At 49.1% G+C, this 24,738-nt stretch overlaps 1 protein-coding gene across 4 annotated transcripts in view; it reads left to right on the forward strand.

The window, feature by feature from the left end:
• LOC140393864 (receptor-type tyrosine-protein phosphatase R-like) overlaps positions 1-24,738 on the forward strand; it is a 164,660-nt gene that overhangs the window by 98,362 nt on the left and 41,560 nt on the right. For all 4 annotated transcript variants that reach the window (XM_072480399.1, XM_072480403.1, XM_072480402.1 and 1 more), the window contains exon 4: positions 7,667-7,844. In XM_072480399.1, coding sequence (XP_072336500.1) covers positions 7,667-7,844 — 178 coding nt within the window. The remainder of the gene's footprint in view (positions 1-7,666; positions 7,845-24,738) is intronic.

The raw sequence follows: 24,738 nt of genomic DNA on the forward strand, positions 1-24,738 counted from the left end.
AAGGTCTCAGGAATCAATTTTAATGGTGGGTGGCCTTGAGGCAGGAGGTGTGGAAGGTACGGCTCATGGCACATGCAAAAACCAGTCGCTGGAGAACATTTAAGACAGGAACAATTTTAACTTCTTAGTCTCATTAAAATGCTTAGATCCATTTCACACTTAGTGGCGACCGGCTTTCAGAAAATCAGATAGCCTTCGGTCACAGGTGGATATGATAAGGCGGTTCCAGGAGAATTTTGATGGACAGAATGTGTGGGGGGAGGAATTCTAAGGAAGGGGTCCTGTGGAATTTCTTGTGGGGCCTGGAAGGATATTTCTGCTCCTTGTCCTTCCATGACGTGGAGTAAGAAACCTGCCTATTCGGATCATTTCATCCTCCCAGAAGATTTTGACTGTATTCAAATAGGTGGAACTGCAGCTTTTGTGACGTGGTGTGCCTTTAAGGATGAGTATCTTAAACTGGTGTCATCACAAAGACAGATGTGATGATCACTCTTAATTTAAAATCGCAGTTGAGGTCCTATTTTATGAAATTGTCAGACTCTGGGTGGGATTTTCAGGTCGCACCCGCTCCAAGACCGGAAATTCCCATCCAAAGTCAACCGACCTTTCAACGGTCCATCAAATTTTTCATCCGATCCGCAATGATTCCTGTGGAGGGTGGGACTGGAAAACTTATCACTCCCTCCCCCGTTCACTACATTAAAAGAAGAATCCTACTGGCTTTGGGAAGGGGACTTAGAGATCCAGATTCTGGTCTAAAAATGAATGTTGGTGGGATACATGTTTCTTTCCAATGAGTAACCGTTCACCAACCACCCAGCTTCAACCCACATTTAGGGTTTAGATTTCTCCCTCTACGTTTCTGTGCCAACTGGATTTTGTTTTTTTCCTTCATTTATAATTCACTTTACTAGCAGATGAATGCTCTGGACTTTCCGTCGTCCACCCTAGAGGGTCTGGCTGGCACCTCCCTATCTCCTTGATCCCAGATCATTTCATGGGATGCGTGTCAGGCAAAGCTCCCGGTGATATCCCGCTCCATGAGCAAAAGCCTGCCGTAATCCACTATTTTTCCACTATTTCTACCATGACCCTGTCTGAATTGGGGCTGAATGCAAATAAAATTCCAGGCGGCTAAGTTAAAAAAAAATTTAGTGTCCCCAATTCATTTTTCCAATTAAGGGGCAATTTAGTGTGGCCAATCCACCTACCCTGCACATCTTTGGGTTGTGGGGGCGAAACCCACGCAAACACAGGGAGAATGTGCAAACTCCACACGGACAGTGACCCAGAGCCGGGATCAAACCTGGGACCTCAGCGCCATGAGGCTGCAGTGCTACCACTGCGCCACCATGCAGCCCCGCCAGGCGGCTAAGTTAATCTTTATGCAGGCATTTCTCTAGAATAAAGTCGAATAGTTGCAGTGAGAATCATATCAAATAGCACACTGATGGGATTTAAAAACAAATTTAAATATCAATGAAGTAAACGGCAAAGTGGGTGTCTGAAGAGTTCATAAGACAGACGTTTATTCAGTGTAACAGCAATATTTACACAGGACCCAGTTACACATCTTAGGGTCCCCACTCCTTTCTCTCAGCTGACCTGTCATACCAGTGCTGGTTAACTCACAGCCCAATCAGCACTCGGGAACAATCATCCCCAGCTAGATGAGTCCCATGCAGGCATAGAACAGTCAAGATACATTTGGTAAATTCTCAAGTCTTTTGTATCAAGTGCAGTATTTTTTTTATTTATCACTGACTCTGGGCAGCACGGTGGCACAGTGGGTTAGCCCTGCTGCCTCACGGCGCCGAGGTCCCAGGTTCAATCCCGGCTCTGGGTCACCGTCCGTGTGGCGTTTGCACATTCTCCCCGTGTTTGCGTGGGTTTTGCCCCCACAACCCCAAAGATGTGCAGGATAGGTGGATTGGCAACGCTAAATTGGCCCTTAATTGGAAAAATGAATTGGGTACTCTAAATTTATTTTAAAAAATATATCGCTCACTGTCTCAAATGGAGACAACAGGGATTTCACACAGTTTCCTCAGCTGAAGCTTTGAAATTTTTGCAAACTTTCGAGAGCAAGTTTTCCAGGAACTCAATTGACTTCAGTACTCCAATTATAGTACAGCATGTAGAATGTAGAGCGGTAGCATAATAAACCAGGTCTTGAGTACAAGTAAAAAAATGTCAAACCGTGCTCAGGCTCTTATAATCTGCCTCCCCTCCAATAAACATCCAGAGTAATAAAAGTCAACCACAGGCAGCCTACAGGGAGGCAAACATGTGCTGACCACATCCCCTGGCTGTGGTTGTGACGGAGCCCTTTTAGCAGTCTGCTTTACTGTACATCAATAACAGAGGCAAATGTCCCTTGTGACTGTTCCCTTCCCTTTGTGTGGGGTTTGCACTGTCACACAAACATCTTCTAAAATGAAAGTTCTTCCAAATTATCAGCAGATGTTCAGTCTGCACGTAAATATGATGACAGGGGAACAGCCGCAGGTGTTAATGTGTACAATTTGCCCAACAAGGATGCACAGTCCTGTTCTCACTGGTCACTGAGCTATTAGACAAATCTATTCAGAAGAGTGAGCTCAGTCCAATGGCATGAGGAGGGGCTACAGGACGGAGGCTACAATTTCCAGCTGTTAACACCTCATCTCCAAGCTGTAAAGATATAAAACAAACAGAGATACACTTACTTCAGAACACAATGGTTCCAACATGCAAGAAGCCCCACAGCACAAAACTGCAGCTTTAATTACAGTTTGAGTTCAAGTGTAAGAGGAGTGGATTTCATAGCAAACTGAAACCTGCATCACCATTATACATCTCATTTGAATACAAAAAAGTGCTCTTCCATCCATTAGAACTTGCTGGCTGTCAGTAGAGAACAGGATATTAAACCTTTCTGATCAGCACAAATTGTTGTCAGGAATGTGTGAGCTTGCTGATGGAGGATTTTGGCCTTCTGAATATTGAGTTTAAGTCCCGTCTCCTTCTATGCCTCAGTAAATACATTGGCAACTCATTGGAAATTCTGAGTAACCCAAAAGTGTCGCATCAGCCATCTTTGAACTCATGGAAAACAATCACCCCCACTAGCGAGGGAGAGCCAAAAATAAAATGTTTTCAGCATGGCTGGTCACTAATCCTGATTATGTCGGGTTACAGTCTAGCACTGAAGTTTTGGGAAGGAAGCATACACTTAATCTGTATCTTCCAAGACTATCGATGGAAGGGTGGCTTGGGAACTTAAATGCTTGAGTGCCCATATCCTGGACTACCTCTGAGTCCTAATACAATCAGATGTACATACTAAACAAAGGGCATATGTCAGACTCATCTGGTGGAAGAGCCTGGAATCATAACCCAGTACGCCAAAGACTTGGGCAGCCTCCATGTTTAAAAGCACCTCACTCTGCACATAAATACTTTTTGAGGCACCATCTGGTATCTAAACTTGGCCTTTGACTCATCTGTCAAAGTCTCCAGCTTTTTGTGCAAGGAAGTTGGAGTTTGCCTCAGATGTACCCTTATCCCATGAAGCATTCCCTTCTCCTAACCCTGGGAATTTTGGTGTGGTCAGTAGCAGAGGTTCTTTGATGGGCCATCAACCCCAAGATTTAAGGTTGTTGTTTGTAACTACTTCACCATTTTGATAATTTGCTGTTGATTTTTTGCTTTAATATATTGTTTTCCCATAAATAAATTTGAACAAAAAATGTCGCCTGCCTGCAATGATTAGATGGTGGGATATTTTCTACTTTCAAAAACAATGGGAGATAATGGTGAGTATCCCATACAATCTGCAATAAATAATTTTCCACAATTCGGGGTAAATAGCTTAACCTGGTTGCACAAATCCACAAATGGCTTTTAATAAAGTACTTTTTGAAGTGTAGTCCCTCTTGAAGGAAATGCTCCAGTCAATATATGCACAGCAAGATCCCACAATCAGTAATGTGATCGTGAGCAGACAATCTCTTTTATTGCAATATTAATTGAGGGATAAATATTGGTCAGGGCACTGAAGATAACTTCATTCCTCTTCTTTGATATAGTGTCATGGGAGCTTTTACATCCACTCGAAGAAGTAGATGGGGCTTTAGTTTAGCGTCCTGCCCTGAAGGCCGCACCTCCAACAGAGCAGCACATCCTCAGTACTGCACTGGAGTGCAAACTTGATTTTTGTGCTCAAGTTCTAAGAGGGACTTGAACCCAGAATATTGCTGTATCACAGGGGTTATTTGCTGTGCTGCAAGAAAATCCATTCAGCAAGATCTGACAAACAGCATCCATACTAAAAATATAGGCAACCTCTTTTGGTTCTATTGCCATCCAATTTATTTTCTGAATGACGCGCATGCAGTCCAATGTGGCATGTGCATGGTGTCTTAGCAGGCATAGATAAAGATGTTTGCCAGGAACTTTGGGTCAATCTTGGGAACTAACACACCAACCATGATGTAGCACTCATAATAGTCGTGGGCGCAAATCCCATAATAGCCGTCAAGTCAACTCTCGCGAGCAGCCAAAAACGGGATTTGCGCCGGCAAGATTTTGGTCTGTGATCTTTCCCACCCACCCCCTCCGATGACGCGATCAGGTCCACACCCAGGAAAGGCACGAGCCTGATTTGCATGCATTCTAATTGGCGGACTTGATGCCGCGACTTCCGCCTTCAGCTTATCGTCCCACCCAGCTGGCGTGACGTCACGTTGGCGCGAATCACTACTGGTCATCAAAAATGAAACCAGCCATGACGACCACAACAGGGGAGCACAGGGCACAGGAAAGTATAGCCCCGGATGGGGAGCGGCGTGCAGCGTGCCCAGAGAGCACCCTGGTACTGCCCTCACCATTTCCCTCACAGGAGTGATTTGACTAAGTTGTGTTTGGATGCTGGATGGAGGACGAGTCCATACTCCTCCTGCCGGAATTTAATATGGCGGCAATTGAGGGGTGAATCCCTGGCAGAAACTGATTCTGGTCCAGCTACCAGATCCTCCATTTGCAGAGCACCTTTTCCAACCAAAAGAGGAACTGAAGTTCTATTGCATGCTCTCTGAGCTCATCCAGTTCTAATGATTATTCAACTTTAAAGAATGGCAGAGCTGGTGAGAAATGATTCATGTTATCGAATCTGCCACTTGCTGGTTTCTTTTTTGGTGGTAAACTGTTACTACTTGCCTATAGTTCTACCTATCACTTTTATAATGTCATGTTATTTCTATTAAGAGTTTTGATTAACAGACAGAATGAGGTTCACATGTTCGGACATTGTTTAGAAACAAGTTCCAGGGATCTTCACAGCGCTCCGTGACAAAGTAAACTTAAAACAAAGTAGGGAGAAAGACTGCATTGAGAATTTGAAATTCAGCACAGTGCAGAATTAATTGTCTTGGTTGAATGAAGTTAAAGTAAAAAGCAAAATATTGCAGATGTGGAAATCAGGAGGAAAAACAAAGTGCTGGATCCATTGTTGATAAATCACTAATGGTAGAAGGAATTAACAAATATATAGTTTGAATATGGACTATTCTTTAGAACAGAAGGACAGAGGTTTACTTCATCTAATAAAATGACCAGAATGTAACCGGGTAGAAAGAAGAATTACATCCTTCATCCGGATTGTGCAATACAAAAGGAATAAACTTGTTATGAAATGAAAATCACTTATTGTCACAAGTAGGCTTCAAATGAAGTTACTGTGAAAAGCCCCGAGTTGCCACATTCCGGCGCATGTTCGGGGAGGCTGTTACGGGATGTTACAGGAATTGAACCATGCTGCTGGCCTGCCTTAGTCTACTTTCAAAGCCAGTGATTTAGCCCTGTGCTAAACAGCTCCTTCGATCTTCCTTATTGGGAAGATCGAAGCCAATGTATTCAGTCCGGGCACAGAATCCAATCCCTGTCCACGTACTCCCTTCCTCTCTGAAAATGGTCTGAAATTTAACCAAAATATATTTTTTGATTCATTCATGGGATGCGGGCGTCTCTGGCTGGGTCATTTATTACCCATCCCTGAGGGCATTTAAAAGTCAACCACATTTCTGTGGATCGAGAGTCAGATGTAGACCAGACCAGGTAAGGGCAGAAGATTTCCTTCCCCAAGGGGCATTACTAAACCAGATGGAATCTTGCACCAATGGCTTCATGGTCATCATTAGACTTTAATTCCAGGTTTTTTATTGAATTCAAATTTCACAATCTGCCATGGTGGGATTCGAACCCAGGTCCCCGGAGTCTTACCCTGGGTTACTAGCTCAGCGACAACACCACTATGCCACTGCCTCGCCATTGTGATCCTATTTGACTGTAAGATGAGCTTCCAACTTTTAATAAAATATTCTTTCATGGGCTGTAGGCATCGCTCGCAGCATTTAGTGCCCATCTCCAATTGTCTTTGAGAAGGTGGGGATGTGCTGCATTCTTCAACCATTGCAGCCCATGTAGGTACATCCACAGTGGTGTTAGCAAGAATTCCATGATTTTGACCTAGTGACAGTGAAGCAAAGGTGGTTCAGTTCCATGTCAGGATGGTGTGTGACTTGAAGAGGATCTTGCAGCTGGCAGTGCTCTCATGCATCAGCTACCCTTCTCTTTCTAGGTAGTAGAGGTTGCGGGTTTGAAAGGTGCTGTCAAAGCAGACTTGGTGTGTTCTTGCAGTGTATTTTTTAGATGGTACACACGGCTGCTACTGTGGATCGGTGGTGGAGGGGATGAACATTTGTGGAAGGGGTGCCAATCAAGCAGGCTGCTTTGTCCTTGATGGTGTTGAACTTCTTGAGTAGTTGGAGCTGCACTCATCCTGGCAAGTGGAGAGTATTCAATCACACTCCTGACCTGCGCCTTGTAAATGGTAGACAGGCTTTGGGGAGTCAGGAGGTAGGTTACTCACTGCAAAATTCCCAGCCTTTGACCTGCTCTTGTAACCACAATATTTATATGGCTAGACCAGTTCAGTTTCTGGTCAACAGTAACCCCCAGGATGTTGATAGTCAGGGATTTGACAATGACAATGCCATTAATTGTTGAGAGATGGGTAGATTCTCTCTTGTTGCCGATGGTTATTGACTGGAACTTTGCGTGATATGAATGTAACTTGCCACTTATCAGCCCAAGCCTGAATATTAACACCATCACTAAGACCGTTCCACCTCTCAGGTTAACGGTCATGAACCTAAAATGTTCATTTTGGGCACGATTTATCAACAGCCTGCCGCGTGTTTTTCGGTGGTGGAGGTGGCCCGCCACCAGGTTTACCGGTCCCACCGTTGTCAACGGGATTTCCTGTTGATTGCACCCCACATCACCGGGAAACCTGTGTGCCATTGTGGGACCGAAATATCCCGCTGGTGTGACCAGACGGTAAATCCCGCCCTCTTTTACTCAGTCCACAAATGCTGCTTGACCCGCTTTGTATTTCCGACATTGTTCAAATATACGTTGCAGCCCAACATAGCACAGCAGAACTCCCTTGGAATTTTTCCTGCTGTTTAACTTACCTTCGGCGAAGAGTCAGCAGAAATTTGCACGTAAATAGTGAGTCTGCCAAAGTTACGGTAGTGACACAGGAGAAACCAACAAACAATTTCCTGGTGTGATCTTCAAGAAAACTTAACACTTTTCTCTTCTTTTTGATGATATTTAGGAGAGGCTCGAATGTATCCCTTACACTGGACGTGAGTGCTTTAGGAAATATCGAACCCATCAAATCTACCCCTCGAGAAGTAACTCTACTGTATCTCAAAACCACCAGTAGTATGTTAAATAAGGAGCAACTAAACGAAGCAACAAAAAGCATACAAGCACTGGAAGCTGAATTTTCGGTAACATATTTTCACGTTTTTATTTGCTAAGCAGATTGCACCCCACAATATTTCATTTTTATACAATAATTGTTGTGGCGGCACTCATCTGATTGGATTCCTTGTAGGGCATTTGAGAGCTCAGCAATATACTCTGTTAATAACATCTATTATTTCTCATTACTGCTTTGTACAGAGCATAATTTTGTTTCCATGGAAATGAAAACTTAAATGATAATTGGATTGTAAAAAATGGGACACCAAGAAATAATTCAAGCAAAAAGGAATAACATTTTGAATGTAACCTTCATGAATTAACAACACGGTAGCACAGTGGGTAGCACTGTTGCTTCACAGCTCCAGGGTCCCAGGTTCAATTCCCGCTTGGGTGACTGTGCTGAGTCTTCCCCGTGTCTGCGTGGGTTTCCTCCGGGTGCTCCGGTTTCCTCCCACAAGTCATGAAAGACGCGCTGTTAGGTAATTTGGACATTTTGAATTCTCCCTCTGTGTACCTGAACAGGCGCCGGGATGTGGCGACTCGAGGCATCTCACAGTAACTTCATTGCAGTGTTAATATAAGCCTACTTGTGACAATAAAGATTATTATTATAAAAAATGGGCCTAATGCAACACTTGACTTTTCATTTTCATGGCCCAAAGTTATAACATGTATCTAACTTTATTACTAAACTTTTTTGATCCAATCACTGGCTTTGACAGTTTTTGTCGCAATCAGTGCCTATCTCCTATACATTACAAACATAGAGGTTTAAGTGGCACTTTAGGCGTGATTGGCGGGGTGTTTCTCGACAGCCATGTTGGCGTGATCGCGGCCCATATTTAACAGCACTTAGTTCTGGAAAAGAGCCCCCACGAGCTTCTCGCCATTATTGGCTGTCTCGCCATCTGATTCTCTAGCCTCGCGCCTCAGCATCTCACCACTAACAATGGGGAGCTGCTTTTAAACACTCCATCAACACTGACTCCCAGTCAAAACACAAGCATGGCAACACACTGACTTGCTCCTCGTTTTGGAGATGCCGACCTGACCAGCCTTCTCGATGCTCTTAATGTGCGACAAAACATCCTGTTCCCCCAAGGGGGTTTGAGGACCAGCAGCAGGATCATCAATACTGCCTGGGAGGCAGTGGCAGCAGCTGTCAGTGTGTGTAACACGGCAAGGAGGACTGGTGTACAATGTTGGAAGAAGACCGACAACCTCCACTGAGCTGCAAGGGTAAGTTACCACCTCTCTCCCAGCATCAAATTCCTAAGTCCCCCTCCCTACAAATCACTGGCTGACACCTCGCACCCTCCCCACATTCGATCGTCATGCCTGTTCCTCAGAAGACACTGACACGCATGAGCACAACCCCTTCATATCCAGGTGCAGTGCCCACACAAGCCATCTGCTATTAGGCCCCTACGGATCCCTCAAGCGTGCGGCTCACAAGGCCCTCTCTTTGTACCCACAGGAGAAGATAGCCCATAATGGGAAAGGGCCAAGATGGGGGAGGTGGAAGAGTACCGGAGATTCGAGTCCTCACCCCCTATGAGGAATGGGTGCTGGAGATCAGAGAGTTGACCGAGGAGAGAGTAGTCACCAACAGCAAGGTTGGCCTGCGCTGTAGCGGAGAGGATCCACTGCCCCTTCAGCCAGATGACCCGTCTCAAATGAGTTGTTTATGTCAGTCAGGCAGGATCTCCATCTGATGGGGTCGTCATACCCCCTGCCACCTAAGGGACTATCTTGGAAGGGAGCTCCAAAGAGACCTTCATCGACACATAACGGCTATCACTCCACCCTACACCAATGCATTACCATACACCTCGGTGGGCAACATTAATGGACAGGATTCTAAGGCACAATCTGGTGAGCACCAGACAGTTGCTGACGTGCATCAAGTGGAAGCAGGAACATCAAAGGTAGCTAGCAGTCGGTGGTCTGCTGGATCCCAGGACTCAGTTGAGTCCCAGTCAGATGCCAAGTTTCTGGACAAGGTTCTCCCAGAGCTCATGCAGATGATAGACACAGTCGTGAGATTCATGAGGGGATGCCAGTGACATTTCAGCGACTGCATAGCAAATTAGAGCTCTACGACAGGACACAATGCATGGCGATGGGGCCCACACTGCTAGGGTGGCGACCGTAATGAAAAGCCTGGAACATGAGGTCAGCGTCTTGAGTGGTGGTGCCCAAGGTTTGGCTCAGTCCATGACAACAATGGCTGAGGGAGTCGAAATCATATCCCAGTCGCTGAGGGATCTGTCCCAGATGCTTGTGGACATTGCCAAGGCATGGCAGAGCATGGCCCAGTCACTGAGGAGCATCGCTGAGGGGGCCGACGCGAGGGGGTATGGAACTATCAAATGTTCACAATTAAAACATGTTACACTTGCTACATGTGAAGCCTCTGTTACATTAATCTTCAGAGCAGGCCTGACTGCAACCCCCACCCCACCGGGCACAGTTGTCCAAGACCAAACCCCCTTGATGCAGACCCCGTTCAGAGAATGGGGTGTAAGCACATGGTCAGCAGAAAGAAAGGAGTCAGACTTTGGCATAAACTGAGGAGCACCAGAGAAAACTTCACAGCATGTTAATATCACTCTCCTGCCTTGAATATTGACCCGCTGGCAGTGCCGGCACAGGCCTATCACCATAAGGTGACACAGAACCTTGAAGGATGGAACATGGTAGTCATGGGTAGGGGCGGGGAAGGAGAGTTGTTGGAGGATCCAGAAATGGAGGAGATTGGGAGGAATTGGGGGACTGGGGTGAGGGGGATTGGCCGGAAGGAGGGATTGGGGGGAAGGGGGTGAACTGACATAGAAAGCCTCGTCCTATGAAAATCGGGTGACGTTGAGGGCCTCCATGGTCCTCCATCAAGCCAGACCCTTGCCGCCAGCTGTCCTCCATCCTCTGGTTCTTTCTGCAGGTCCTATCCAGGCTTACCCTCCATCCCCTCCTGGCCCGCCTCCTCCTCCTCCAGTATGTCAACCCGCTTTGTCAGGTTGTGGAGTGCACAGCAGACCACCATGAAGCGGGAAACCCTCTAGAGGATGGATTTATGCAGTGCACCAGAGCAGTCAAGGCATCAGAACCACATTTTGAGCAGTCAGGTGCACTGCTTAATGACAGCACAGGTGGCAACTTGGACCTCATTATCTCGGGTCTCCGCCTCGGTCTCTGGCCTCAGCACTCACATCATCAGCCAGGACCTCAGCGGGTACCCCGTATACCTGAAGAGCCAACCCGTCATCCTGGGTGGTCCTCGAAGATACCGGGGAACTTTGAGTGTCCAGGGTGCAGTTGTCATTTACGCACCCTGGGAAGCATGCACGATCCAGACATTGTGGTCGCACATGAGTTGAACATCCAGGGAGTGGAACCCCTTCTTGTTAATGAAGGGCACTTCCAAATGATCCAGTGCGAGCAAGACGACATACGTGCCATCAATTACCCACTGGACCTGGTGGAGAATCCTGCAGCCCAAGCATCCTGGTGGGCCTGATCCAGTTCAAAAGTCGGCAAAGGCTGATGCCTGGGCATACAGGGCATCTCATGACCTCACGGATGCACTTGTGGGCTGTAGCTTGGAAAATGCCACACAAGTCCCCACTGGAGCCCTGCAATGAACCGTTGCATAGATGTGTAGGGCTACGGGGACCTTCACGGCCATCGTGAGTGAATGTTAGTATATCATTGTATCCCTACAGTGCAGAAGGAGGCCATTCACCCCATCCAGTATGCACTGACCCTTTAAAAGCCCACCTTACCTAGGCTCAATCTCTCACCCTATCCCTGTTACCCCACCCAAACTTTGGACACTTCGGGGCTTTTTAGGATGAACAATCCACCTAATCTGCACATTGTTGGACTGTGGGAGGAAACCTGAGTACCCAGAGAAAACCTACACAGACACAGGGAGAATGTACAAACTCCTCATAGACAGTCACCCGATCGAATCTTGCTGATGCTAACCCAATCGAATCTTGGTCCCTGGCTCTGTGAGGCAGCAGTGCTAACCACTGCACCACACTGCCGCCCGAGTGGGAGTCCTCCTCTACTACGGGATGCCAAGTCTGCGAGGACATGGTACAGGTGCCCCAATGTCTCTTTGTTGAGATTAAGTCTCCTGCGGGACCTGCTGTCCGTCATCTCCTCGACAGATCAACGACACCTGTACACCTTAGGCCGTCGCTGCCGTCTCCCTCTGGGTTCCTGCTCGACCTGATGGGTGTCCGGATCTTCAGAATGGCAGCTGCCCCCTGCTCATGGGATGCCGCCTCCAGCCTGCGTCGACGCTACTGCCACCTTCTCTGGCAACTGGCTGCTTGGGCTGCCACCTGCACCGCGAGAGCAGCCTTTGCGGGATCACCATAAACAGCCATATTGTTATATCTGTAAGAATTGGAGAGGGAGAAAGACCAATAATCAGTGAGGGATTCCACCCCAGGATCCTCAAATCCCCAAACTCCCAGACCCTTACGTATCCCGCCTTCTCTGAAAGTGCCATCCACCAAGCCAGTTTTGCTGGAAAATCTCGCTCTGCACACTCAACCTTGGCCACAGCAGGAACCACTAGACCCCAGACCCTGCACTTCTGCAGGGCACATTAGGGAGGCCATGCTCAGGTGCCTTCCCCGATCCACACACTGACCTTACGTGAGGATAACCCCAGTGCCGAAGTCCAGTGTTTGATTGTTGACTGCTGCCTCTGTGCTGCTGATGCTTCTAGAGTTCAGGTAAACTGTTCAGGCTTCAACATTTGATTGAAATGCGAGGCAATAACCATTGTTTGAGACATGGCATGTGTACCCTGAGAAGCCACTTGAGAACATTTTGTTTATTAAACGCTCATAGAAAAATAGAAAATAGAAGCAGGAGGAGGTCGTTCGGCCCTTCAAGCCTGCTCCACCATTCATTATGATCAAGGCTGATCATCAAGTTCAATACACTGATCCCGCCTTCCCCCATATCCCTTTGGCCCCAAGAGCTATATCTAATTCCTTCTTGAAATTACACAATGTTTTTGTGGTGTTGGGTGTTCTGACACACAGATGAGCCAACACAGTTGCATATGGTACAACACTTCTTTATTTAAACTCACTATTTACAACTTGGTCTTTGCACTCTGCACGTGGGGGGCTCCCTGCTTGTGGTGTTTCATCAGCTCTTTCTGTTCCCTTCTCCCCAGACCTCCTGACCTCCAGGTGTCGTGCTCGTGCTTTTTATGTGGTTGGTGTTCTTGTCTGTGATTGGTTGTGGTGTTGTGTACTCTGATTTGCCTGTTAGTGTGTCCATCATGATGTGTGTGTTTGAATATCATGACATCCCCCCTTTTTACAAAGATATGTGCCTACGTGGTAATAAATATGATCGTGACGTGAGTGCATCTAAGAGTGTGTGTGTGTCGTGTGCAGCATGTGTCTATGACGGAACTATGTACATGGGGCGATGTCGAGTGCGTCACATGAATCCAGTTGTACCATAACATAACAGAAATGCGAACGAGAGAAGAAGAAAAAAAATTTGATCAGTTGTCCAGTCAGACGACATCTGGAACGATAAACAACAACAGGTTATCATGTAAAATTGTCCAACTTATTAAACATATGAACTGTATTATAAGTCCATTCTAATGGGTTTGCGACGAATTCGGGTTGACCGCCTTAAGGGTGGATCAAGAACCACCGGCTGCTGTGCAGGCATGGCCATGGGTGGCGATGGAAAGGGCGTGATGTGCGGCAGCTCCACAAAGTCATCCTCGGAAGCCTGTTGAGGATCTGGCGTGTTGTGTGGCTGTGAGCGTGGAAGTCGGCGAAGGGCGCGCCGATTGCGGCGACGCACGGAACCATCCGGCATGCGAACCAGGAACGAGCGGGGAGCCACTTGTCGGAGGACTTCGGCCGGTGCTGACCAGCCACCATACGGTTGATGGACGCGTACTTTGTCTCCGGAGGACAGGGGGGGCAGGTCCGTCGCTCGTGTGTCGTACCGACCTTTCTGGCGATCACGCTGCAGTTGCATGTTCCGAAGAACCGCCTCATGGTCTGTTGTCGGTGCCAGGACGGAAGGTACCGTCGTCCTGAGGGAGCGACCCATTAGTAGCTGCGCTGGCGAGAGGCCCGTGGATAACGGGGCCGATCGATAGGCCAGCAAGGCAAGGTTAAAGTCCGATCCGGCATCAGCCGCCTTGCACAGGAGCCGCTTTGCGATGTGGACACCCTTTTCAGCCTTCCCGTTCAATTGTGGATGCAGAGGGCTGGATGTCACATGAGTGAAACCATATGCTGCGGCAAAGGACGACCATTCACGGCTGGCAAAACAAGGTCCATTGTCTGACATGACAGTCCTTGGAATGCCATGGCGAGCAAACGTTTCCTTGCAGGCCCCAATGACTGCGGACGACGTCAGATCATGGAGAGGCATGACTTCCGGGTAGTTTGAGAAGTAGTCTATAATAACAATGTAATCTCTGCCGAGCGCGTGAAATAGGTCAACACCCACCTTCGCCCAGGGGGACGTCACCATCTCGTGTGGTAGAAGTGTTTCCGGAGGTTGCGCTGGCTGAAACCTCTGACAGGTTGTGCAGTTGAGCACCATGTTGGCTATGTCTTCATTAATACCCGGCCAATATACCGCCTCCCGGGCCCTTCGTCTGCATTTTTCGACGCCCAAGTGGCCTTCGTGTAGTTGACGAAGAATCATCTGGCGCACACTGTGTGGAATGACGATCCTATGCGATTTCATAAGGACCCCGTCTATATTGGTGAGATCATCTCGCACATTATAAAACTGGGGGCACTGCCCTTTTAGCCACCCTTCCGTCATGTGGCGCATCACTCGCTGCAGCAGAGGGTCAGTCGCCGTCTCTGCGCGTATGTGGGCCAGACTAGGATCATCAGCTGGCATATTTGCTGCTGTCAGAGTCACGTGTGCCTCAATTTGACGCACGAACCCCTCTGCATCTGGTGGTGTGCTCACTGCTCGGGAAAGAGTGTCCGCCACGATGAGTTCCTTCCCCGGAGTGTAGATCAGTTCAAAATCGTACCTCCTGAGTTTGAGTAAGATGCGCTGGAGGCGAGGAGTCATGTCGTTCAGGTCTTTGTTAATGATGTTGACCAGGGGGCGGTGGTCAGTTTCGACCGTGAATCGTGGCAGGCCATACACATAGTCGTGGAACTTGTCCAGTCCAGTTAACAAGCCCAGGCATTCTTTTTCGATTTGCGCGTAGCGCTGTTCGGTAGGGGTCATGGCTCGTGAGGCATACGCAACCGGGGCCCATGATGACGTGCTGTCTTTTTGGAGGAGTACCGCTCCAATACCAGATTGGCTGGCGTCTGTTGAGATCTTTGTAGGGCGAGTCGTGTCAAAGAAGGCCAGCACTGGTGCCGTGACCAGTTTGTGCTTGAGCTCCTCCCATTCCCGCTGATGCGACTGGTGCCAGTTGAATTCCGTCGATTTTTTTACGAGATGGCGCATGTTTGTTGTATGAGAAGCCAGGTTGGGAATGAACTTCCCAAGGAAGTTGACCATGCCGAGGAATCTTAAGACAGCCTTCTTGTCAGCCGGTCGTGGCATGGCTGTGATGGCGCTAACCTTGTCTGCATCGGGACGGACCCCGGACCTTGAGATGTGGTCCCCGAGGAATTTCAGCTCCGTCTGGCCGAAAGCACACTTCGCACGGTTGAGACGCAGGCCATTTTGCCGTATGCGGGTGAAGACACGTCGAAGACGATGCATGTGTTCCTGCGGAGTGGTGGACCAAATGATGATATCGTCCACATATACACGTACCCCTTCGATGCCTTCCATCATCTGTTCCATAATGCGGTGGAATACTTCAGATGCCGAAATGATGCCGAATGGCATCCGGTTGTAGCAGAATCTGCCAAAAGGGGTGTTGAATGTGCATAGTCTTCGGCTGGCCGGGTCCAGTTTGATCTGCCAGAATCCTTTGGACGCATCCAATTTAGTGAATATGTTGGCTCGCGCCATCTCGCTGGTGAGGTCTTCTCGTTTCGGGATGGGATAGTGTTCCCGCATGATGTTGTTGTTCAGATCTTTTGGATCTATACATATACGGAGCTCGCCAGAGGGCTTCTTTACACAGACCATGGAGCTGACCCATGGCGTGGGCTCCGTGACCTTGGATAGGACCCCTTGGTCCTGAAGAATCTGCAGTTGTGCCTTGAGGCGGTCTTTGAGAGGCGCAGGAACCCTGCGAGGTGCGTGAACGACAGGGATGGCGTCCGGTCTGAGTCGAATCTTGTACGTGTGTGGCAATGTCCCCATGCCTTCAAAAACCTCCTGGTTGTGAGCGAGGAGGGAATGGAGATTCGCGTGGAACTCAGCATCCGGGAAGTCGGATATCTCATCTGGAGAGAGAGACATGATGCGCTGTACCAGGTGAAGGACCTTACACGCTTGTGCGCCCAGTAACGAGTCCTTTGATGAGCCCACAACTTCGAAGGGGAGTGTGGCCGTGTACCTCTTGTGAGTCACCTGTAGCTGGCAAGATCCTATGGACGGGATAACGTTCCCGTTATAGTCAACCATCTTAAGCCGGGATGGTGTGATGGGTGGTTTGACCTTCATGGCCTGGACTGCAGAGTAAGCAATCAGGTTGGCGGATGCGCCGGTGTCCAGACGGAAGGCGACGCGCGATCGGTTGACCGTCAGGGTGGCACACCACTCATCGTCTGGATTGATGGCATTGACCTTGTTGACATCAATGACGGCAACTCGGAAGTCATCCTGGTCATCTGCATCACTTAATTGGAAGTCTTGATGCGTGGGCTGGACGGTCCTGACTCGTGTGCGAGGTTGTCGAGGATGCGCCGGATCCATGGGTTGAGCCGCACGACAGCGGGCTGCGTAGTGGCCTATCATGGCACATCTGTTGCACTGTCGGTATTTTGCAGGACATTGCCCTTTTAAGTGTAGACCTCCACAATTTCTGCACGTCATGACGTCACGGCGTTCGTTGCGCCACTGCGCATGCGCAGTGCGATCTTGCGGTGGGCGCGCCTGCGCAGTGCGTCCCTCGTTGTGGCCGTTATTTTTGGCGCGCACCTGCGCGGGAGACCGCGAAAAGCGCGGGAAGCGGCCGCTGTCGTCCGGGCCGTGGGGCGGGAAGAAATCGACGGGCTGGATGCGTTCAACGTCGTGGGCGGCCTGGCTTGCCGATTCGACGGCTGGGGACCCCCTCCGTGCCAACTCGGACGCCTGAAATCGGGCAAAACGGCAGGTAGCATTTTCATGGAGGACACAGGCTTCCACAGCAGACGCTAAGGTGAGGCTCTTTATTTTAAGAAGCTGCTGGCGTAGGCCACTAGAGGCAACGCCAAAAACAATCTGGTCCCTGATCATGGACTCTGTAGTGGTGCCGTAACCGCAGGACTGCGCTAGAATCCGGAGGTGCGTCAAAAAGGGTTGAAAAAGCTCCTCCTTACCTTGCAGGCGTTGCTGAAAGATGTATCTTTCAAAAGTTTCGTTTACTTCAGTTTGAAAGTGCTGGTCCAGTTTGAGGATGACCGTGTCATATTTGGCCTGGTTTTCGCCTTCTTCGAACACCAGTGAATTAAAGACATCGTTCGGGTGGGGGCCTGCGTAGAAGAGGAGCATTGCAATCTTCGAATCATCCGAGGCATTCTGTTTTTCGGTGGCACGGATGTACAGGTCAAATCGCTGCCTGTAGAGCTTCCAGTTGGTGCCTAGGTTCCCCGTGACTTGCATCGGCTGCGGTTTGCCGGTGTGGTCCATGTCCAGAATGGCAGGTTAGTAGGCAGGTATCGATCCACTCCTGTACCATGTGGTGTTGGGTGTTCTGACACACAGATGAGCCAACACAGTTGCATATGGTACAACACTTCTTTATTTAAACTCACTATTTACAACTTGGTCTTTGCACTCTGCACGTGGGGGGCTCCCTGCTTGTGGTGTTTCATCAGCTCTTTCTGTTCCCTTCTCCCCAGACCTCCTGACCTCCAGGTGTCGTGCTCGTGCTTTTTATGTGGTTGGTGTTCTTGTCTGTGATTGGTTGTGGTGTTGTGTACTCTGATTTGCCTGTTAGTGTGTCCATCATGATGTGTGTGTTTGAATATCATGACAGTTTTGGCCTCAACTGTTTTGTGGCAGCGAATTCCACAGATTCACCACTCTCTAGGTGAAGAAATTTCTCCTCACCTTAGTCCTAAAAGATTTACCTTTTATTCTCAAACTATGAGCCTTTGTTCTGGACTTCCCCACCATTGGGAACATTGGGCGAAATTCTCCCCCAACGTCGCGATGTCCGCCGACTGGCGCCAAAAACGGCGCCAATCAGACGGGCATCGCGCCGGCCCAAAGGTGCGGAATGCTCCGCATCTTTGGGGGCCGAGCCCCAACATTGAGGGGCTAGGCCGGCGCCGGAGGGATTTCCGCCCCGCCAGCTGGCGGAAATAGCGTTTGTTGCCCCGCCAGCTGGCGGAAATGGCGTTTGGTGCCCCGCCAGCTGGCGTGGAAATGCGGCGCATGCGCGGGAGCGCCAGTGGGCGCTGAGTTTCCCGCGCATGTGCAGTGGGGAGAGTCTCTTCCGCCTCCGCCATGGTGGAGGCCGTGGTGGACGCGGAAGGGAAAGAGTGCCCCCACGGCACAGGCCCGCCCGCGGATCGGTGGGCCCCGATCGCGGGCCAGGCCACCGTGGGGGCACCCCCCGGGGTCAGATCGCCCCTCCAGGACCCCGGAGCCCGCCCACGCCGCCTGGTCCCGCCGGTAAATACCAGCTTTGATTTACGCCGGCGGGACAGGCAATTTCTGGGCGGGACTTCGGCCCGTCCGGGCCGGAGAATTGAGCGGGGGGTCCCGCCAACCGGCGCGGCCCGATTCCCGCCCCCGCCCAATCTCCGGTACCGGAGACTTCGGCGGGGGCGGGATTCACGGCGGCCAACGGCCATTCTCCGACCCGGCGGGGGGGTCGGAGAATGACGCCCATGCTTTCTGAATCTACCCTGTCTAATCCTGTTAGAATTTTCTACGTTTCAATGAGATCCCCTCTCACTCTTCTTAACTCCAATGAATATATTCCTAACCAATTTAGTCTCTCCTCCTATGACAATCCCGCCATCCTAGGAATCAGCCTGGTAAACCTTCGCTGCACTCCCTCGCTAGCAAGAACACCCTTCCTCAGATACAACAGTAACAAAGATTTGAAAATCAACTACAAGACATTCCACGCACCGCCCCAACCATTAAACAACAAGGAAAGTCACCGTTCCACATTGGTATCAATACAAAGCTATATTGAATTGGAGTGGTTTACTGTCACGTGTACCGAAGTACAGTGAAAAGTATTTTTCAGCGAGCAGCTCAACAGATCATTAAGTACATGAAAAGAAAATGAAAAGAAAATACATAATAGGGCAACACAAGGTACATAATGTAACTACATAAACACCGGCATCGGGTGTAGCATACAGGGGTGTAGTGTTAATCGGGTCAGTCCATAAGAGGGTCATTTAGGAGTCTGGTAACAGCGGGGAAGAAACAGTTTTTGAGTCTGTTTGTACTTGTTCTCAGACTTTTGTATCTCCTGCCTGATGGAAGAAGTTGGAAGAGTAAATAAGCCGGATGGAAGGGGTCTTTGATTATGCTGCCTGCTTTCCCCAGGCAGCGAGAGGTGCAGATGGAGTCAATGGATGGGAGGCAGGTTTGTGTGATGGATTGGGCTGTGTTCATGACTCTCTGAAGTTTCTTGCGGTCTTGGGCCGAGCAGTTGCCATACCGGCTGTAATGCAGCCAGATAGGATGCTTTCTATGGTGCATCTGTAAAAGTTGGTAAGAGTTAATGTGGACATTCTGAATTTCCTTAGTTTCCTGAGGAAGTATAGGCGCTGTTGTGCTTTCTTGGTGGTAGCGTCAACGTGGATGGACCAGAACAGATTTTTGGTGATGTGTACCCCGAGGAATTTGAAGCTGTTAACCATCTCCACTTCAGCCCCGTTGATTCTGACAGGGGTGTGTACAGTACTTTGCTTCCTGAAGTCAATGACCAGCTCTTTAGTTTTGCTGGCATTGAAGGATAGATTGTTGTCGCAGCATCGCTCCACTCGGTTCTCTATTTCCCTTCTGTATTCTGGCTCGTCTAAATTTGAGATCCGGCCCACTATGGTCATATCGTCAGAAAACTGGAGTTGGAACCAGTCGTATGTGTACAGGGAGTATAGTAGGGCTAAGTACGCAGCCAGCTCACTTTCACAAAAAAAAACAGGGTATCACCCCTCACAGGTTCCTCAGTAGAAACGGAGGATATGCCTCAGAATATGTCATCATGTCCAGAACGTTGTTGTAGAAATGATCTGTCCACCAATGGGTTATGTGTTTCACATATCAGTGCCATTCTCCATCCAGGAGTCGCAGCTATCAAGGCCCAATCTCACCGGAACCAAATCATGGCATCCACATATTCCACTGGCTGAAAGTAACCACCGCAGAACCCTGCAACAAGCATATTCCAGGATGTTAAAACCGTGGTGACATGCTCGTTACATGTAGCACTCTCAACACCAGCAACAAAAGCATCAGCAATCTGTGAAAGTAATTCTTCAGTGGCATCATCAGGTGGCCCATTTGGATCATTGTCATGCATCAGGTCCCACAGCGTCTCCCTGCTTCAAACCGGATCACCTTCTGGACTCATACGTCCCCCTGAGACCGGCATTCTAGGACACAGGTTTCTTCAAAAAAAATTGTCCTCCTTTCTGGCTACAGGAAAGGAAGGAAACAGCAGCAGCAACAGCCTGCAGCCTTTGCAGCCACCAGCAGGAGCAAGCAGCAAACACAACCTGCAAATTGTTTAGTGTTTTGACGATATCAAAAGTACAGAAGTCCATACAATGAGGACACCAATCACTTGGCACCCAGGGCACACTCCCCCAATCTACACCGGTAGAAAGGCACACCAGCCCAGCCCACTGGAAAAGGCCACTCCAACAGTGGAGGAGAGAGAGAGAACAAAACATTCAAACCCAACCAGGAGGGGTACAGTTCAGCCCAGAGCAGGTCCAGCACATTATAAACGAAACCAAATACAGAGCAACCACCGAAGGAGAACACAAAACAGGCAGGAAGACAACAAAGACACCAGTGTAAACCAAGGACAAAAACCAAAGCACCACCCCCCTCCGCCCCCTGACCCCCAGGCCACAGGCACGAGGGGCTGCAACCGGCAAAAAAAATAAGCCGCAGTTACATGGTATCCATCATGCAATCCCACCCCAACAAACATAGACCAAAGGCAGAACAAAAGGAAAACGAAGAACACCAACAGTGACCTGCACGGGTCCCATAATGGGAGCAGCAGATGGCTACTGATCATAAAAAGTCACGCTGGTCCATTAAAGTGTCCTGATGTAACCTCAACTGTGCAGTCGAACTGGACCACCGCCCCATCTCTCCTGCAGTATCAGCGTCTGATCTTCCATCACCACCCTGTCTGAGGACCAGGCCACAGGAACACAGGGGGCATTAACAGATGACCCACAGGTCCGGAACAGAATACATAGTCAACGCACAAAACAGATCTTTAAAAACATCCACAGACAGCTCGAGCAATTCCTCCTGCATCCTCAGTCTGGTAGTAGGCCCGCCAAAGTCCTCCCCTTGCCACACTCCAGGTAAAAGAGACCAAAAGACAAGCAGAAAATGCTGCAGCAAGCAGCAAAAAAACTCTCATCTACAGTCTCCAGGCATTTGCAGCTCAGCAAGCAGCAATGCAACCTCCAGCTGGGAAGTGCTCTCAAAACTAACAAGGCCATTTCATCATTGTGGTGATATGCATCGCTGTAAGTACACAAGGGGTTAATGTAAATACACGTAGACTAGATAGACACCAGAGGGAACACCAGAGACATGCCACACAGACAGTCAACCAATAGGTCAGTAAGATAGGACATGACCAATGGACATTCACGATACACACATAGGTGACACTACCACAGGAGGGCATTACACCAACCCATATAAAAGGACACATCACACATGATCTTTCTCTTTCCAGTGGAGACATTCAGTGTGTACACAGGGTTGATTTGAAACACATCACACCCACCATGTGGATGGTAGCAGAATGGTTTGTCAGTTTGAGTAGCTATAGTTTAATAAACGTGTTAAAGCTATCTCCAAGTCTGAACCTTCCTTTGTCAGAGTGCACATCAAGGAAGCAGCTTATGCTACGTCAAGAGCATAACAAAACATGGTACCCAGGAGTGACTGTTAAATCCATATAGTTGCAACTCAGCAAACAGTGACAACCAGCAACAGCAGCCAGGCAAGATGATGTTCGGGATTCCGGTTCCACAGCAGCTCAGGTACCAGTGAAAACTGGCGTTGGTTCAGGCAGAGATTCGAGATCTAACTGGTAGCGTCCGACTTAGATGGCGTGGTGGATGCAGAGAAAATAAAGCTTCTACTTGCCATCGCAGGTCCAGAAGCAGCTGAAATCTTCCAGACCTTCAAATACTCAAAGGGGCAAAACAAGGCAGTCCTGGACAAATTCCAAGAATTCTGCGAGGAATATACAAGAAAAAACGGTAAAAGAGGCACCAAAACTCACCACGAGGTAGGCTTGCAACAACGAATGGCAGTTTTGATTTCCAGCCATCTTGGAAAAGGTGCTGCACATGCGCAGTTGCGCGAAGAGCACACGGAACGGGAAGGTCCGTTTTCGCATGCGCACTTGCGAAAAAGGCCCCAAGTAAAGGAGCAGCGATCTGCGCATGCGCAATCGCTTCCTACGAACTACATTACATGCTTCATGACGTCAGAGGTCCCGGACCATGCCCACTTAAAGGGGAAATGTCCCAAAACACGGGAAAAAAATTTAAAGCTGTAAAACACGATTCTTTCACCTGGAACGGCAGCACAAAGCCTGAACTTCGACCAGTAGCTGAAAGTAACCTCCGCAGAACCCTGCAACAAGCAGTTAGCACCGCCCAAAGAGATGATACAGTCCTTGAAGACTATGACTCAGACCTTGAATTTTTCTTTGGACATTGCGAGCCCAATGCCAGCTCCGACACAAAACGTGATGATATGGTCCGAGAAAACTACGACTCAGGCGATGATTTCATCATTGGAGATGGCGACCCCAGTACCAAATCCGAACCGAAACGAGATGTGTTCTGCAGTGAAGAATCCGACGCAGACGCGGATGTGTTCTTTGGATTTGAGGATCTTCAGCCCAACACATCCGACATCCCGACTCGTGTGTGCAGGATTATGCTGCGGCCTGACGCCAAGAGACAGAGAGCGGTACAAGCCCACAGAGAGTGGCCTGCTGCCACACAGAGAGTGGTCCATGCACCACAAAAGGTCCCAGCCTCTACACAGAGAGCGATGAAAGACTCCACAGTGAGACAACTGCACGTCTCCACACAGAAAGTGACTTCAGTGACACAAGCCTCCACAGCGAGCTCGTGGACAGCATCCACGATAGAAGCAAGGCAAAACACCAGAGCGCAGTCCTTGCATGAACAAGAATTGATGACAGTCTCCACAGCGAGACCAATGCACGATTCCACACAAGGAACGCTGCAAGACGCCACAGAGGGAGTGGCACAAGCCTCCACAGCGAGCTCGTGGACAGACTCCATGATGAAAGGAACGCAAGACTCCAGGGTGCAGTCCTTGCATGAACAAGACCATGAGGGTCTAGCAACCTCCTCTGAGCAACCAGCAACAGACGATGCAAGTCTGCCACGCTCAAGTGAACAGCAGAAAGACTATGACAGTCTACCACGCTCCAGTGAACAAGAAGAAGACTCTGGCAGTCTACCCAGCTCAAGTGAACGACAAGAAGACACTGAGGCTCTACCCACTGTATGTGCGACAAGTGACGACGGCATCCCACTTCCCATACGAGATGTGCAACGTGACAGACCTGAGCTAGAATGTACAGAGGCACTCGACAATCACAGTGAGACTACTGGTGACTCCGGTGACACCACGTTACTTCAAACCTCATTCGCTCGAGCCTCTCCACAAGTGTGGTAGTATGTATTGGGGGTCATGTGGGACTGGAAGCCCTAATGTCATTGGCTGACAGATCCCGGGTCCTGGTTGGCTGTTGACCTCATACTCCGCCCTGAAGGCGAAGTATAAGAAGCCGGTGCCTTCCCCCGCATGCCAGTTTACTATCGGGCTGCTGGGGAACAGACACGCTTAATAAAGCCTCATCGACTTCACTCTATTTGTCTCACGGAGTCTTTGTGCGCCACAACAAGCAAATGCATTCCTGACTGTTTTGACTCCGGACAGAGAGCATCAAGAAACCTCAGAACATGCAAGTGAACCTGAAATGACTCCGGACGGGGAGCATCAAGAAACCAAAACTGACTCAGGTGAAACAGACCAGACTCCAGAAGGGGAACATCCACAAGCCAAAGCTGATTCAAGTAAGCCGGACATGACTCCAGACGGGGAGTGCCGCAAACTCAGTGACGGCACGCTCAAGGAAACAGCAGATGCCACACAGGACGCTGACACGAGTAACTGTGTGAAGGACTTGTATTATCCACAGAGTGTGGTCCTTGAGCGCAGCAAGCACGGCAACAAAACCAACCACAACAACAACATCAAAGACAATAGCAAGAAGCATACCAAAGGCAACAGCGTTGACAACAAGCACGACAAAAACACCAATGGAACTACGACTGGTACGACATGGTACAACTCTGCCCATGAGGGACACTATTACTGCTCAGCTCAGTACAATGACATACCATGGCAGGACGATGCATCTTACCAATTCACATTGCTGCACTACCAACAGGCAACATGGCTTTCAGGACAGATTGCATACATCGCTACCACAAGCATCGGAAGAAAAAAAGACTCCAAATCAGACAATGAAGTGATTTGACCACTTCT

This window comes from Scyliorhinus torazame, chromosome 17 (genome assembly GCF_047496885.1).
Source record: "Scyliorhinus torazame isolate Kashiwa2021f chromosome 17, sScyTor2.1, whole genome shotgun sequence".
Taxonomy (NCBI): Eukaryota; Metazoa; Chordata; class Chondrichthyes; order Carcharhiniformes; family Scyliorhinidae; genus Scyliorhinus; species Scyliorhinus torazame.